Below are 17,821 nucleotides of genomic sequence, written 5' to 3' on the forward strand. Positions count from 1 at the left end.
TTTTTGCCCCTCTACCAAAAGGTTTGTGTGTTGATTCATTTCCTTTACCAATATGACCATTTCCTCCACATATTTACTGCTCTGGGCAAGATTGCGTTACATTAACAAATCTGTCATCTTAAGGCATGGACAGATATGAACAGATTTAGAAAGGAAGTTCTTAGTAGTTCTCATCACTGTTTAAAATATCTGTACTAGCCTGTCATAAAAGCTACATTTGCAGATCTTTAACTTTCAGTCTTTACAAGAATTTAATTCTTTCCTAATAGCTCTGGGGTCTGTTTTTGCTTTTTAACTTTTGCATTGACTGCATGTATCGTTGCACTGAATATTTGCTGAATTTCTTTTAAGTGATGTTACATTGTTTTGTTTCTTGTGAACAATGAAATAACTATGAGCTTACTGTAACTCTAGGATTTCATAGTGTGTATTTGCTTCACTAATCTCTGGCCTTTTTTGCTAATGCTGCATGATTTGTTCAACCTGTGGTATCAGGACGCTGCATTGGGATACTGATCCATCAGTTCTTCAGCTCCACTCTGATTCCGATCTGGGGTATTGCATAGATTTCTTATATTCCTTCTTTCATACGCTTGCATATAATGAGCATAAGAGCTTTCTTTTTCTTCAGACTTTGAGTTACTGTTAGGAGACTGTTCTGTGAGTTAGAGAGGTTTAGTGTCCTTAGATGTAGTGCAGTTGGCTCACAATGGGAAATGTTGGTCTTATTTAATGTAAGTGACCTACTTATTTCTAATAATAGAGCTTTCTTACTAACGTTATTCTTTGAGTCTTCCTTTGGCAAGATGCAAACTTAACAGTAATGTCTTGATAATGCTTAGAATAACTATGTTTAAAAATGGAATGACTCCCATCGTTTCTTATGATGCGCATAAATGACAAATATGTTTATAGAAGCTGTAACTCATTATAATCGCATAATGAAACCGTTATGCTCTGAGTTACGATTCTGCTCAGAAGCTTTTCCTTTTCTCTTCCCATTTCTAACTTAGAAAATAATATGAAATTTTGCTTCTTATAGGTACTTAAAAGAAAAATGGATTATTACTACTGTACATTTGATAATTAGGTTGAGCAGAATGTTACAGAAACTGTATTAATATTTTGTTGGTTTTGGAAATACATTTTGCATTGTAATTTGATCCTGGCTGCTTCCATATTTCTGACATGTCTCATAAGCTAAAGGCAGAATATTTGAAGCTTTCCAGTGATGTACACTGGAGTATTGCACCATGGATAAGTCATTTGTCAATATGTGACCTTCAGGCCTGCAGCTTAGAAGTAAATAAAAATGATGACAAAATTAAATAATCTAGAAAAATGCTTTTTAATTCAGAGTAATGAAGCTGGTTTGTTTAAGTTTTGAAGTCCTAAAACCCCTACAAACACAACTCATGCAGGCAGATCTGTCCCACTGACAATATGGATATTTCACATATGTAGCAGTACTGTATGTAGCTGCAAAGAGCAAAACTTTAGAGTGATATCATTTAATTGAGATACTTGTGTATATTTGCACATTTTTGTCTTAGCTGTGGATATAAGTGACTTTAAATAATAGTTATAATAAAGTGTTGATTGTGATCTTGTGACTTTTTCAGGGATAAGTTTCCACTGGTCTTAAGTTTCACAAAGCTATGCTGTGATTTGATGATTTTTGTATTACTGTAGACAGAATACAAAGTAATTCATGAAGTTAACTTCTTTTTCCTTGATGTTTCTATTAATTTTATGTAGACGCGGACCTGTTAAACTTGGAATGGCCAAAATCACACAAGTTGACTTTCCTCCTCGGGAAATTGTTACGTATACAAAGGAGACACAAACACCTGTTATGACTCAGCCAAAGGAAGGTGAATGTTAATGCAGTATTTTTCTTTTTTTTTTCTTTTTTTTTTTTGTAGTGATTGGCTGAATTAGAGCCAACAGTTTTGATCTCAAAACTTAATGTGGTAGAATGGCTGTTGATTTGTGATATAATTTGTATAAATTCTACTGCTAAACACTTGTAGGCCTGCCTTAAGAGCGTTACTGGCATTCTACATCTTGTTTAACTGTAGCATTACTCTTACTGATAATATGTGGCAATTTATTGCTGTGTATGTTTAGGCATTCAGTTTCTTAAGTAGCTGTCAACCAATAAATGAAAGTAGGATATATTTTGGATTGAGAACTCCCCCACAACTTTTTTGGAAGCATTGTATCTATACAACAAACTGAGTGAACGGAGTGACAGCAGGTATGTTTTTTCTCTGACTGCATATCCATAAAGTGGAGAGAACAACCTCTCTTAATTCTTGTATCTTGACACTTTAAAATGCTGCTAGTGCCATGCTTTTGTGCAAAGGATGATGGAAACATTTTCATTGGATATGCTTGGCAGTCCTGTTAGCTTTAGGTCCTTTTGTGCTGTAGGGTGTACTGTGCTGACTTTGCTGCAAGATAACAATCCTATTTGTTTCATTTCTTAATTTCCTAGGATGGTTGCTCCACAGAAAAGTTTAGCTGAATTTCTGTCTAGTTACATATTTGCTTTTGCTGCAGTGTATGTAGTAGCTGTCCACTGCAAACTTAGAAAGCTTTTTCTCTTCAAGACCTCCCAAACTGGAGCATCCGATTGCCTATTTCTCATGTACAAGAAAGTTACTAGAATTTATATTAGCAAACTTATATAGCAAAGTACTGCTACTTTCACTTCAGCATCGCTTCTCTGTGCCTCAGGTGGTTGCATACTTCAGTTTGTGAGCTGAGTTGAGAAACATTCAAGCTATAACTAATCTGGTGGTTCAGATAGGAAGTAGAAGAAAGCTAACTTAGAACTAGAAGAGTTGGTAATTGTGTAGAAGCCTTTGTGGCACAACAAATGAAGTGACTGTTACATAGGGGAGGCTTTGAAGGTCAGCTTTAAGTTATAGGCATGAAGATGCCCATTTGGGGTTTGCTGTAAGAAAGCTAAATTCAAGCAATGAGTACCTGTCACCTGACTGGTTCTGGTTTTAAAACGCAGAGGTCACTCATCTCAGATGCTGACAGAATGGACAGCATTCAGTTGTTCCAAAACCTAAGCCAGGACAGTTCCATGTGCTTCTAGTTAGAGAAGAGAGGTAGACTAAGTTTGTATGATTGTGCTTCTGTGTAGTACAGATATGCTGTACCATCCTAGGCAAATTAAATATGGAGTAACTCTTCCCACTATCTTGTCAGCTGCAACCAGTTTGAGCCACATCTCCACTTGATGTGGAAGTATGTCAAGATTGCATGCAGCCATTGGTGCTGGAGCTAGAATGTGACCTCTGTGCCAGTGGCATTATTGCCTCTTTGTGCAAAGAGTTTAAGTAGTAATGGGTTGCCTTATTATGTCCTTAAAGTGTTCGAGAAACTGTTTGTCTTGGGAAGGTGGCTCTTTTTTAGTTTATCCCTTAAAAGAATAAAATCAAGACCTCTCCTAGAAATCAATTTCAGTTTATGATTAGGATAGATGTAGTTTTCTTTAGAGTAGGAAATTTTCTGCTACGGGATGCAACTTATCTGTACTGTACGGAATATTCAGTTTCCCCAAGTTGAAGTTAATAAGCATGTTTCATAGTTTTTGTAGGAGGATGTCCAAGTCCAAAGTAGGCTTAGAAGGTAAATCCACAGTATTTTAAGGATTTCTCATACGAAGACTGGAACCCACAGCTGCTTTTTCCTCTGATTTCAATTTATACAAGCCCATCACTAATGACACAGGAGAAGCACAGAAATAGTGTTGGGGTAGATATCTTCGTGCTCAAAACCTCTTGTTTAAAGATTTTCATCAAAACATGTCTTCAGTATTTAATTTTTTCACATCTTTGTTCTTTTTTTCCAGATTTTTCAATAGCCTTAGTATTCTAATCTTACTGTAGCAGCTGAATTTATCAAAATGTAGTCATGAAATGGTTTGTCGTTCCAAGGGATGCAGCAGAGACAATAGTTATCTTTTCCTCCCTCCTAACATGCTGTGTTTGTTTTGTTCTTCTCATTCTGTAATGATGACCTGTTCTTTGGATTAGGGACCAAATACGTTTATTGTGGCTTAAGGGTTGTGCCACACTTGGTGCTGTTCTCCCTTATTTCATAACTAATGAACCTTAACATCTGGGTCTCTACAGCATTACTACCACTTCAGTAATTTTTGTCACCATCATAACAGGAACATACTGTTATGCTGCTCCATTCCCCAGCATCCTCCTTCTGCCATCCCTATTTCTGCTGTCTAATTCTATTTCTCACTTCCCACGATGCTGTGTATAACACTCCTGCCTGCTTCTCTCATTGTCCAGTTTTGGTGGATGTGCTTTTCAGTTAGTATGGTCAACTAGTTATTAGGATTACTATTTGGCCTCTACTTGGCATACTCTATCAGGCAACAGGCTTTGGATCTAGTCTCTGAAGATATATTTGAAATTGTGTTCCCTTTGTACGTTTATTTCTTTTTAGCAGACTGCAGTAGAAGCAGTTTTAGCAACAGAGAAGCAGATTTGTTTGTATTCTGGAATATGTCTTCATGTTCTGCAGGTCCTGTGTTGGCTACTGAGTTCAGTAATTGTTGGTGCAGACATTATTCTTATCTGTTCTTGTTGCATGGCTGTCTGCCTTACTATTTGATCTCTTGCTTTTTGATTTGCTAAGCTATAGTTGGAATATGCACAAGAAGAAGTCACCAGCACAGCCAATAGAAAGATGTGTTCTTGAGTCCTTGAAGTGGTTAATGTAAGGAAAGATAGCTGTACAGTTGAATACACTTCTGCTTACCTCTCAGTCAAGACTTTTCCCCGCAAACAGGATATTTGCTTGGTGTCACTGTACAATGCAGTGCGTATGCACTCAGCACTGGCTGCAGACAGTATTGCTCCACTAGCTTTACTTCGTGAGGAATTTGAGAATTTCATTTAAGAATGAAGATACCAAGTACTTGTGTCTTTTTAATTCTCACTTCAGCAGACTGACAACAACCTGGGGGTATATGTTGGTTTCTCAGATGCTTGAATGTATGCTCAGATGCTTACTGTGAATGTACCGTTTTTATGTTCTAATATTCTAAGAGGAAATAACAGAGCCTTATACATTCACATATTGCCCTGTGTAGGTCTTAAATGTACAGTGAAGTATATGTGGGAAAACTTGGTATGAAGATATCTCTGCTTAACAAAAGCCACCCATTTCACAGATGATTTAACTTTGATTAACCTATTCTGCAGCAACAGATTACTCAGACAACTGGAACTTCACTCTATAGCGTTATTGCTGGGTGCAGCCTAATATACAGCACTGCTTTTCTTTCCACCTTGCCAAAATACATTACAATTTTGATGTAAACTCAAAGTCAAAATCCTGTGGTTTGTTAAACCTGCTTTTAGCGTTCATTGACAAGAAATTTGTCCTTGTGGAAGTGGCAGCCTGTGAAGCATTCTTTCCTGCTCGCTTGATAATGTAGGATTCCCAGCTTCCTGTCAGGAAAAAAACATGGACTTAATCACTTGGCATGTTATAAAGAATGTTCATCGATATGTTAATGTGACAGAGTCCTATTTCCAGTGTTCAGAGCCGTGTGACTTCCCTAACTCTTACCAGCTGTTTTTATAAAATAAGGAACTGTTATGTGGTAGCTGACAGTTGAAGTGCCAATAGGTACAGTCAGTAGAAAATAATGAGGATGAAGTTAGCCAGTGCCTTTGAGATTTCTGTATTCATATAGCTGACACTAAATATGTATACAAGTGTTTCATGTGGATCTTTGACTTGCTAGACGTGCAGCTTCTTTAGGAGTTGTATGCCTGAGCTGCCAGTGTTTGCTGGGTAATACATTGCTGTTTAGCTGATGCCCTGGAAACACCAGCACTTGAACTAGGTAATAAAATCCAGGTATGTGAGGGAAAAGAGAAGTACAACCAAAACCTCTTAGCTCTTTTTCTGAACAACATCATAGTGCCTTTTTGGACTGCAGGTGCTTGTGAAGCAAGCATTCCACTATTGGGTAATGAGGTCAAGAACTTTTTTTTTTTTCCTGGGATCCAAGAAAGTTTGCATGTGACTTATTTCTTTGAAGAAATAAGGTTTTAAGATTTAGGTAGTTACAGATAAATCACAGTGAGATGACATGTTCAATTTCATCTCTGATACTTTGAGAGTATTAAAATAAGTGCTTATCCTGCATTTCAGTGCAGTAATATCAGCTGGCTGTATGCAGTGCAAGTACTATGAAGGAATTTAGATCTCTGTATAATATATGCCATTTATGTTTCAAACATTAAAAGACACGAGCAATCAACTATATGGTCTTTTGAATAAAATATGTAGATTAGAAGGTCACTTAGCACTAAGGGGTTGACCATCTGCATTTGAAAAGAATTTGACTCCTGTCACTGAAAATGGTATTTAGAATCAGTGTAGTATGGCTAACGGGGGTTGGGTTGAAATTTCTAATCTGGGACTTTCAGATCTGGAATAATGTATCCATGGTGACCCCAACGAAATTTCTGAATTTAAGGCATGACTTCAGTCTGCTGTATTGATTGGCTGGGAGAGCGGGGGGGCCATTTTTATAAAAGTGTAACTTGAATTTGTTGTCCTGTTTTTGTTGTTCTCAAAATAGCATCTGTTAACTTGCATTATGTTTTGGGTTTTTTTTTTTTTAATTAATTAGTGTTCACACTTATAGTGATTTGACATTAAGAATTACGTGTTTTGGAATTGCTGCAAGTTGTAGGGTGTTCAGATGACTCGTCTGCGGTACACGCGAATCCATCTAAAAGGAGCAGTGTCTTTCTGTTTCTCTGCGTGATTATTTTGCCCAAAAAAGCTTTCTATTTTTTTAAGTAGCACAAAAGCTGTAATTGGCATGCTTTGTAAGGAAGTGTCAATGTGCAAGAGAGTGGAGATCACTAAGAATTCTTTTACGCGTTCTTTCCCCTTTGCACCACCGCCTCCTCAGCAGGGTCACTGAGATCACTAGCTTTTCTTCAAATGGCCATTTTCACTGGCAGGTGCATTATACCCTGTATTTTCAGATTGTTTTTCCATTCTGAATGTTTGGCAGGTTGATTGCTCTGGTTGCATTGACGGAGAAAGGGCTGACAAATGCGGTTGGGCTGGCTGAAAAGACAGTGATTACTGTTTTCCTTTGTGGCTGATTGAGGCCCTTGAAAGGAAAGATTTTAACCTTCACCATTTGGTTCAAAAGTATGAGCATATATTGAAATCATTCATGCCATTTATCCTAGTTCTGTAAACTTGTCAGAACGTAAAAATCGCTCAATTTCAAGTAATGTAGGATTGGCATACGTCATTATCATTTTGATTAAGTTGGAGTTTGTATTATTGTGTGCATTATACAGTGTCATTTAAAGCTTTCTTTCCTGCAGGTACAGTTATATTTTTATTGCCTACACTATGGAGTTAGAAAGATTTTCAGACCTCTTTAAACCTATCACTATGTGTGTGGTTTGGCAGCTGGTATGGCCTACAAGCTGTATTTTGTTTGCAGGGTAAAGGCTTGTCTGTAGACCTCCTGGAGTGCTGGTAATTGCACAGGCTTGCCATTGGGGAAAGACATGATTGGAAGCAGTCAGGCAGAAAAATGCTGTGCCATCCCATCGCCACCTCATAGCTGAGAGACAATCCTAGCAGTACCATCTGGTTGTTGCTATCTAGTCAGCTGGCTGGCTGCTGGGACCCTGGCTTGGCAGCTGGTTCCCATCCCTTGACCAGGCTCTTTTTTTTCTTTTTCTTTGCTTCTCTTGTCTGCATGGATTTTGTGGTTGTTGTTAGGTAGCTGAACGTGGGCCGGGGAGATGGCTGCAACAAACAAACCTAGTCCATGCTGAATACTGCCTTGTTCCTTGTGGTGAGGCATGCAGTAGACTCCCGCTGCTATTCCCTTACAGACAGGTGATGTAGCTGTTTGGCTGATAAAAACAGTCTTTTCAGAAGCTTATTTGGGGAAAGCGGATGAAGAAAAGCCAGGAAGCCTGTATTCCACAACACAAAGTAATCTAAACTTGTTTTCTGGTTTACGGTATTCAAGGAATAAAATGCAGAAATGCAGAAAATGCTCTAAGCCCTGTCAGCGTTCCCAAACAGTAACGTACGTTATTCGCTGCAATTGGAGAAAACACATTTTGCTATGAAGTCCTCATTGCCGAACACGGTACAGATAATGAGACTCACCTTTACAGTGACAGAAAAAATGTAATATCACTGTTATTGTCTTCAGCAAAATTTGCCTCTCAGAGTAGCAACCTGAAAGCTAATGTAAGCCATCTTTGTGCCACGGAAAGACCCATTAGTCTGATGGTTTCAGATCCCCAGTAAGCAGCTGTGCTATAGACTATTTTAGGCTTTTGATTTTTCTGTATTCTGTAGCATTAATGTGTCAGCATGTTACACAGAACGTGCATCAACCACATGGTTGTGTGTGGAATCATAAATGCTTGGAAGAGAGATTTCCACTTTGGATCCTTTACAATTTTTAATGGGTCTTTTTTCAGCTTATACAGGTACGTATTTTAGTGCACCTAAAATCCAGCTGCAGGCAGAGTATGAGATGATGTTATACAGGGATGTGCGTCTTATAAATAGAACCGTTTTAAGCTAAATTATACCGTTCTTATATGTTGAGATTCCTACAGAATGGTACCGTTCCTTTATAAAAACACTGATGGTCTTGTTGTACTTTTTTCTTAGATGAGGAGGAAGATGATGATGTGGTTGCACCAAAGCCCTTAGTTGAACCTGAGGAAGTAAAAACGTTCAAAAAGGAAGAGGAGGAGGAAGGTATGGTTCACCTCAGCATTTTGTGCTGCAAAGAGAAATATTTAATACATTTTAACTTTTCCACTGAGTTGAAATTAAATTGAGTGACTTAATATAAAGTGCATGGATGTTAAACAACAGTTTTTCTAACACTGTGCATTGTGATAAATACTTTTGTTTGTTTGCTGTTTCCCTTTCTTGGAAAGAATTTCTGAAAGTATGTGCTATAGAAAGCCTGTAATCCTTTTCCAGCTGCCCCTCATGAACTTACAGAAGAGGAAAAGCAACAAATTTTGCATTCTGAAGAGTTTTTAAGTTTCTTTGACCACTCTACGAGGATTGTCGAAAGAGCCCTTTCTGAACAAATCAATATTTTCTTCGACTACAGTGGAAGAGACTTAGAAGACAAAGAAGGGTAATGTGAACGCTGAATGCTTTACTGTGAACGTACAATGTTTTTGTTTGAAAAAGTGGTCAGAGATGAACATTCCCTAATTGCCTTCACAGGGAGATTCAAGCAGGAGCAAAACTGTCCTTAAATAGGCAGTTTTTTGATGAACGTTGGTCAAAGCATCGTGTTGTCTGTTGTTTGGACTGGTCCTCTCAGGTAAAAAACAACAAAAAAAAAGCCACTAACGTTATACAGTCATCTTTAAGTTCTTCTTGTTCTGTACACTTGAACCTTCTGAGTGTAGAGTTGAAATAGGCTGTATTTCTAAATGCATTCCTTAGAATACATTTGGAAAACACTTCTGAAATTGTCCATGGTTTGCAAATAGTAAAAAGAATTTACATCTTACGTGAATAGCAGTAGAACCTTTGAATTATAAAGAGAAAGTCTTCAGCATGTTTGGTTCTTCCTTTATGCTCTTCTTTTCAAAGTTAAGCATTAGCTTCAGAAGACAGCTCTATTAAAGGTAGTGGGGTTTACATATAAAAGTAGATTATGATAAAAGAGCAAGAATTTAATGTGCCCATTAATAATGTTTATGAGCTAAATTTGTAACAACTGCAGTTTTAACTGATGCCATTTCTCACAGAGATTATTTAAGGTTATTTTTGTTTCTCTTTTTCTTTGATCCCTGTTCTGGCAGCACAGAACAAAGAATCTAGGATTGTCTGGACCACTGGCTAATCATCTTGCTCATTGTAAATCTTTCCCATTTTTCAGTACCCAGAATTACTTGTTGCCTCTTACAACAACAATGAGGATGCACCTCATGAGCCTGATGGAGTGGCCCTTGTGTGGAATATGAAGTACAAGAAGACTACGCCAGAGTATGTCTTTCATTGCCAGGTACAGTTCTGTCTCAGGAGAATGAAGATTTTATGCCGATGAGCTTGGACATCTACCTTCCTTAAGATTGTCAATATAATGATTTCATTGGGCTGGCATTCACTTTAACCACATGTGTTTGCAAACAGATGGTGATAGCTAAAGAACACAGCTTAGAAACATTCTTCTGTTATAGAATTTCTGACCATTCAGAATTCAGTCTTGTTTTAGAACTCACTTTAATTTACTTGAAAGCTCAAAAACCTTCTTATGTAGTGGCTGAACCACAAAGAAGGTTTGTTATGTATAGAGACTGAGCAGAGTTGTATACTACTAGAGCTTAATTTACTGAATAAAATGAAGATGGCCTGAGGAGATGGAGCAAGGATGAAAACTAGAAACACATGTTGCAAGTGAAACAGGCAGATGGAGGCTTCTCAGTAAATGCAGAAAGATAAAATCTTGCAAATTTCTTCCATTATCTCAAGCCTGAAATAGCCACTTTACTTTCAAAATGTTGTATTTATGAAAAATTACATAGCTGAATCAAAATGTAATCCAGTGTTGTCAGATTACTGTCAAAGCCCAGATTGTAAAAGTAGCTTTGTTATGTTTGAGACAGATTTGTAGGTTCATGGAAAAAATGACCACAGACCGTGGCAAAACATGAATAACTAACTTGTGCATTACTGGACCTTCCCTTGCTAACAAACCATGCTAGGAGCAAAACGAATTTATGTGAACGGGGTGGGGAAAAAAAGAGAACTTCTGTTTCTGAATACAAGTTAAAACTAAGTACTTCCTGGTGTTCACAAAATGTTTTAGAATCCACCTGTGACAGAACAATGAAATAGTATATCAAATCAAAGCAAAGAACTTACTGGTCAGGTTTTCTTTTAGTTTTAGATGTAGCATCAGTGAATAATAGGATTTTGTGTATTTTTGTGTTTTGTTGTTTTTTTTTTTTTTTTTTTTTTCCCCCTTTCAGTCAGCAGTAATGTCAGCTACATTTGCAAAATTTCATCCCAATTTGGTGGTTGGTGGCACATACTCGGGCCAGATCGTGCTATGGGATAATCGCAGCAATAAGAGAACTCCAGTGCAGAGAACTCCACTTTCAGCTGCTGCTCACACGGTAGGGGGTGAAATATCTACGAAGACTGTTTCTTGTTAAGATGCATTTAACCTCCAGGAAACTCTGTCCGGTGCACTTGATTGATAATGCTTAAATGTTTGTCTATGTTTTCCTGTGCTATCGCTGAAGAACAGAAGTATTCTCTGTACCATACTGTGATCAACCTTTTCTCTTTCATTAAATGACATTGTATATTTTGTAGTGTATTAACTGCTCTACAATTGTAATTCCTTTTTCTGATATTATTTCATAATTCTTAGCACCCCGTCTACTGTGTAAATGTTGTTGGGACCCAGAATGCTCATAACTTGATCAGTATCTCAACTGATGGGAAGATATGCTCTTGGAGCCTAGACATGCTTTCCCAGCCACAGGTAAGATAAGTTTGGGTATGTATAGTATCTGTGCTGTATAAATACTTTATGCAAACTTAATGAATCTGAGAAGAATTAATAAACGTTTTCACAATACCCATTTATACTTAAGCTTAGTAGGTGTTGGATAAAATGCCTTTTCTGCCCTGTGGAACGTTGTAAAAATTATATTACGGTTAGACTAGATGATCTTGTAGGTCCTTTCCAACCTTGTGGTTCTATGATTCTATGATATTCGCTGTTAGCACAAGAGAGAACTTATTCTTGTACAATTCTACTTAAGTAGAACAACAACAAATCTAGAGAAATCTAAATGACTTTGTAACCCTTAGTGTCTCTTTTATATATCTTAAAGCAAGTTACTGGTGTTTTCACTACAGGATAGCATGGAGCTGGTTCACAAACAGTCCAAGGCTGTGGCTGTTACTTGCATGTCCTTCCCTATTGGAGATGTCAACAACTTTGTTGTTGGAAGTGAAGAAGGCTCAGTCTATACTGCATGCCGTCACGGGAGGTGAATAAAAGCTTTTAATTATTCAAAGGAAATAGAAGCTGTGAAATGATGGGACCGTGTATGCTTTACACCGCTAAAATTGTTTTTAGTACACGTTTAGTCTTTGTTCTGGACAATCTTTGAAATAGCACTGTTTGAATTCCAGTGCATGCTATTTCCCAAGAGCTTCATTAAAACCATGAGGAGCTTGATTACAGAACTGGTCCTATGCGCTCTGCGTTGGCCAGGAGTTTGCAGTGATGGGGGCAGCGCAGGTCACTGAGGTTTTTATTCATTTGAATTGTAGCAGAACATTCCAAACTTTGTATCAGTTCTGTAGATAATTGTACAGTAACATCACGCACAAATCTTAAATTGGCTAGCTGTTCTCCTGCTGTTCAATCTATTTTGAAATTGTCTGACTGTATCTTATCAATTGCTTTCTTAAATATAACTGAGTGTCCAGGTTTCATCTCAGATACACATCACCCTTGCTGCAGGTCTTTTTGGCTCCAGAATAGCTGAAATTGTATCACTTCTGTGTAACATTCTTTCTATCTTCCTCCCCCTTTCCCCCCCCCTCCCCGTTCTTTTTTCATCACTTCTGATAGGAGACTATTAGGGATACATTGTTACTGGTTTATGTCTGAACCCTTTTGTGTCCACAAGCTGTACTTGCAGCTCCTCTTTTAAGTCAGTGGGAGTTTTGTGCTTGTTCCTGAGTCTGAATTTGGTTCTTTATATGATTCAAAGTTTTAGCTATTGCTTTAAAACAACACAGTTAAATGTGAGTGGGCCGGTACCTGCTGAATGAGTCTCTGCACCCCATGGTCGATTTTTGGCACTTAAAGAGCGCAAGAAAAATGTTGAAATTGAAGTCAGTATTCAAGCCTGGTCTTCAGTGAGCCTGTTGAGATTAAGCCTTTGCAGTTGGGCAGACATCCATTCAAAGCAGCAAAATCTTCTTGAGGTTATTTTTAAAATGCGTTTCAGTGCTATCTCTGTCTGCAGATGTATGGTTTCCAGAGAAATTAACTTTGGTTATATATTCTAAAACAGCAAAGCTGGAATCAGTGAGATGTTTGAAGGACACCAGGGACCAATCACAGGTATCCACTGCCATGCAGCAGTTGGACCTGTAGACTTCTCACATCTTTTTGTCACCTCTTCTTTTGACTGGACAGTAAAGCTTTGGACAACGAAGGTAACTATAATAGACAGTTCAGTGGTTTTCTTCATAGTCCTTGACACAAGGTGGTGCTATAATGTAAGCTGCTCAACTCAGGAAACTTAGGTAAACTGAAGACAAAGTGTGTGAAGCTCTCCAGATCCCTACCAGTAGTCCACGTGATTCCTAGTGCTTGTTTTTTGGTTTACTGCAAAGAGAAGACAACTGATGAACGAAACTAGTTAACAACATAAAGATGTCTTTGCTTTCAGATTGTACATCATTTGTGTACTTCTGATCCATTCTGTTCATCCTTTTGCCCTTTGTTATCAACAGTGATTACAGTGTAATCAAATACAAATCATTGTTAAATTGAGTTACTTCATTTAATGCATAAGACAAATGTTTTGCTACAATTTTGTGGAGGACTGGGAGACAGCACCAAAACTAATCTCAAACTGCATTTAGAGACTTGCAATTGACACACATGGTATTCCTTTTGCTGGAATTACCTCTTCTGTTGTGCTGATTTCCTGAGGAGCACAGTGCTGTCATGGCATAGCTTTTTCTTGATGTATGAAATTTTTAATGTGTTAAGTTTAAAATATCTTACAGTATTGGCTTACTACTGATTTTTTTATAGTAGCTGCCAAGATAAGACTTTGTGCATTGGAAAGTATGTCTTTGATAATACACTTAGTTTCTGGCTGCTTCTTGCAGGGGCTGTTTGGGTTTTTTACGTTATTGATAAGTTTTGTGTTTTGCCTTACTTGACAGAATATGAATTGCAGACTTGGGATATTGCATTGTGGTTTTGGTTTTTTTTTTCAGAATAACTTTTTTTTTTTTTTTTTTTTTTTTTTTTCTCCCCAGAATAACAAACCTCTCTACTCATTTGAAGACAACTCAGATTATGTTTATGATGTTATGTGGTCTCCAACGCACCCTGCCCTGTTTGCCTGCGTGGATGGGATGGGCCGGCTTGACCTGTGGAATCTCAACAATGACACTGAGGTGAGGCAATCAAGTTAGCAGTCAGATGTAGGTGGAAAATTGTTTGTGCACTTGGAAAAGTAACAAGAGTTCAAAGTATTTTTGTTGTCCTTAAATATTCTTAAGCTCCAGTAGTTTCTGCCTAATGAATATTTTAATTTGATTGCAGTGTAATAATTCCAATGACTGGTCGTTACAAGTGGCAGCAGTAATTAAATTGTTGTAACCATAACAAGAATGTAAAATATCTGGTTTAATACCAGCCCACGTTGTGAAAGTGACTTTTAGGCCTTCCCCAGTGTAGCCTTGGCAGCCTACAGCTTAACAGTCTGAAGAAACCTGCCTCCAGGACACCACTTGTTCTTAGTGCCATGTTGCTGTTGCCATAGTAATAACTTCAGTGAGTTGCTTCTAAACTTAGAGGATGGAGTGTCTGGGTTTTCTGGTGTAAACTATGTACTTACCTGTAGTATAAACCCTTTCCAAGACTAAACTTGTTAGAGATAGACAAGGGGTAATTCTGACATACTCTACAATTAGAAATTTCACCTTCACAAAAGTACATACAGAAGAAAGGGCTTCTCTAAAAGCATAGGGCAGTGCATGGTTTTTAAGTCAGTTACTCAGTTGTAGCCTCTGGTCTGGATTTGGACTGCCAAGACAGCTGCTTTCATCCCTGCCCTGTGTCCATAGTATTCCCTGAAGTCCCAGGGCTCTTCCTTGCTCTCTCACAGAGCTACAAGGTGAATGGCTCCTGTGTCATGGCAGGAGTGCAGGTGTGCATTTTGATAAAGTCAGAGGGCAGGAATTGTGTTGTTTTGGTCACTTTTTTGGTCACATCATTAGTGATAGCATATGGCCATTGAGAGTCATCTGAGACCCACAGACTGAGTAAATTGACAGGTCCAGCATTTTGCTTAATACAGTGCTGATGGATGAAGTATTTTCTAGTCTTTGATTAAGGAAATCCTTGTGCATTTTAATAGTATGTTTCAAATGAATACAGGTGCCAACTGCAAGCATTACTGTAGAGGGCAATCCTGCTCTGAACCGTGTGAGATGGACACATACTGGGAGAGAGATTGCTGTCGGTGACTCAGAGGGCCAAATAGTTATATATGATGTGGGAGAGGTACGTATACCACGTGTTGTGCAAAGTGCATTACAGAACAATCAACTTTTTTGGACTTGCATTTTGCAACTTGCTTTTAACTTTCCCTCTCTGTGATTAGAGGGTGGGGGGAAAATAACATTTCCTTTATGTGCCTATTTCACATATTCTATTATAACTTTTCAGCATACCTTCTGGCAGCTACACCAGTCAGAAACTAAATACCTGATTTTCAGGCTGGTGGAATAAGATAAAACCATTAACAGGTTTGTTTGTAGGGATTTCATGTTCTTTATAACTGGTTCGTGTAAATTCAAACAATTGCTTGAGGAGTATTGAACAAAAAGTTTTGAAATGAAGCAGTCTTGACTTCATCCTGTAGGGAAGTGGTTGCTATTGTAAGCGTGCGTATTGCAGTAGCACATGATGTGCCGACTGGCTGCAGACATGGCATTAATATTCTTCCTTAGAGACAGTCTCATGCAAGCTTGTCACGATATCATTGCATACTTAAATACATCACTCTCAAATTCTGCTGCTTTCATTGGTTAGAGCTGTTGATGTTTTGACTACTTTAGAAGTTGCACTAAGAAAGGCAAGCTGTTCTGTTGGAAGCTCTTCTGAATGTTATTTATGAGTTCTGCTGTTCAAAACGAGCTCTGTTGTATACATTGGTGAGCTTAAATAATGTTATCTTTGTCCACAGCAAATTGCAGTTCCTCGCAGTGACGAGTGGACTCGGTTTGGCCGAACACTGGCAGAAATAAATGCCAACAGAGCTGATGCGGAAGAGGAAGCTGCAACCCGCATCCCAGCATAGATCTCTGCAAAGGGGCAGCAGTGGTAGACTTGTGAATGATTTGGTGCGAATCTTAGAAGTATGAGCAAGTGTCAGTAATAGCTTAAGGCAGTATGCGGATTCAACCATGGACTTGGAAAACGTGTTATGATCTCTGAAAATCAGATCTTGCATTGTTGACTTTTATATAAAACTTACAAGCACATTATTTGACTTATGTAACTTTTAATACAGTTAACTTTGACTTTGCAAGGAACTTCTTTTGCTGAAACACTAACCTGGTGTAAATTTGCTGTTAAGCTTCTGAAATCTCCACTTTATAAACAGTATGTTTCTGAAAAGTAGAAATGGTGTTTCTAAACAAGTTCTGTTTCTAAACTAAACTTCCTGTATTACACGTTAGCCTTCATGAGGTAGTAAGTTTCTGAAGGGTTCTTTAATTCAAACTGCGAGTGGATATGCATGTGTATGTTCCAAGTAAGTTTCATTGCTTATATAGAGATAAGCTTCAGGCTCTGGTAGTGAGTAATATGAGTGAATAAAACATCTGTAGTTACAGTTCATTTCATAATTGGACCAGAATTGATGAAATACATATTTAATAACAATAAGAAGTTCTTTTGTTTTGAATTGGTGCATTAAAGGGTGAGACTGATTCATAAATATTATATGAGCTGCCCTGACCCCCAATCTGTCTCCCTTCAGTAGTTTCAGAGTAGAGTGTTTCTGCTGCCTGCCTTCACTTATACTGCACATGTCAGTTTTGCACTCCCAGCCTTTACTTCCCATCGTGGTAGTTGGCTAAAACAAGGAAGGCCACTCTTGTTAGTTTTTTCCTTTCTGAAGTATGATGAGCTATATTTTGAATTGATTTCCATAGCTGCAATCTTGCTACTGATTTTTTTTTCCATATGAAGATAAAGAAAAATTTTCTTGCTGCTTTTTAGCATCTCTTTTGAATCAAAAACCTCTCAACAGCTTGGAAATGGAATGTTACGATTTCTGTTAAAGGCTGTGTTTCTTAATAAACCTCTCCTAGGATATTATAAACTTTCCCATCAAACATCTTCTCCCCCTTTTATTTTTGTTAGCTTCAGGTTCACAAATGTTTGGGGATTTTTAAAATAATATAAAGCAAGTATTCTGACTTGTAGCAGCTGAGCACTAAACAAGTACTGATGCCTGTGACAGCTTAGGACTCTAAAGCCAAGTTAGAACAACCCAAGTTCAGTTTCTCTCATTCTTAATCTGCTACAAACTATGATTTTTCAGAAGAGATTTTTTTTTTTATGCTCACAAGTGGGATACAGGTTTATTTTCCAGCTTACTCAAACTTATTCTTGTTTGCACAGTTTTTCATAGGTTTTGGAGTGTATCTTTGTTTCAGTTCCATTACAAGCAGTTCATAGAGATACTGACAGCTGTAGCAGCAGTTCTATCTTAAAGAGGTTCCCTTCTTCTGTGGGTTTGAAAGGGAAAGGGCTGTAGGCTTCCCCCAGTGTTGGCTTGTCAGAAGTCTACCCTCTATTTCCAGTACAGTCATGCTCTTCAGTTTGAAATTTGCCTTGTATTTTTTTTTTTTTTCAGTATTACAACAGCAGCTGTTTGGTTGAGAAATACATGAAGAACATCATGTGGTGATTTTTATCCCTTAGGCACAATAATACTTACAAACA

At 37.9% G+C, this 17,821-nt stretch overlaps 1 protein-coding gene across 1 annotated transcript; it reads left to right on the forward strand.

Annotated features, from left to right (window-relative positions):
• The first annotated feature begins 454 nt into the window (after nt 1–454).
• On the forward strand, nt 455–17,439 carry DYNC1I2 (dynein cytoplasmic 1 intermediate chain 2). The gene is made up of 13 exons (XM_042874667.1): nt 455–555; nt 1,759–1,874; nt 8,728–8,817; nt 9,049–9,211; nt 9,304–9,403; nt 9,968–10,093; nt 11,061–11,207; nt 11,468–11,581; nt 11,962–12,095; nt 13,134–13,278; nt 14,116–14,256; nt 15,242–15,367; nt 16,053–17,439. Exons 1-13 carry the CDS (start codon nt 470–472, stop codon nt 16,164–16,166), a joined length of 1,602 nt encoding a protein of 533 aa, XP_042730601.1. The 5' UTR covers nt 455–469; the 3' UTR covers nt 16,167–17,439.
• The last annotated feature ends 382 nt before the right edge of the window (nt 17,440–17,821 follow it).

This window comes from Lagopus leucura, unplaced genomic scaffold (genome assembly GCF_019238085.1).
Source record: "Lagopus leucura isolate 7727_CA_CO unplaced genomic scaffold, USGS_WTPT01 Super-Scaffold_100012, whole genome shotgun sequence".
Classification (NCBI taxonomy): domain Eukaryota; kingdom Metazoa; phylum Chordata; class Aves; order Galliformes; family Phasianidae; genus Lagopus; species Lagopus leucura.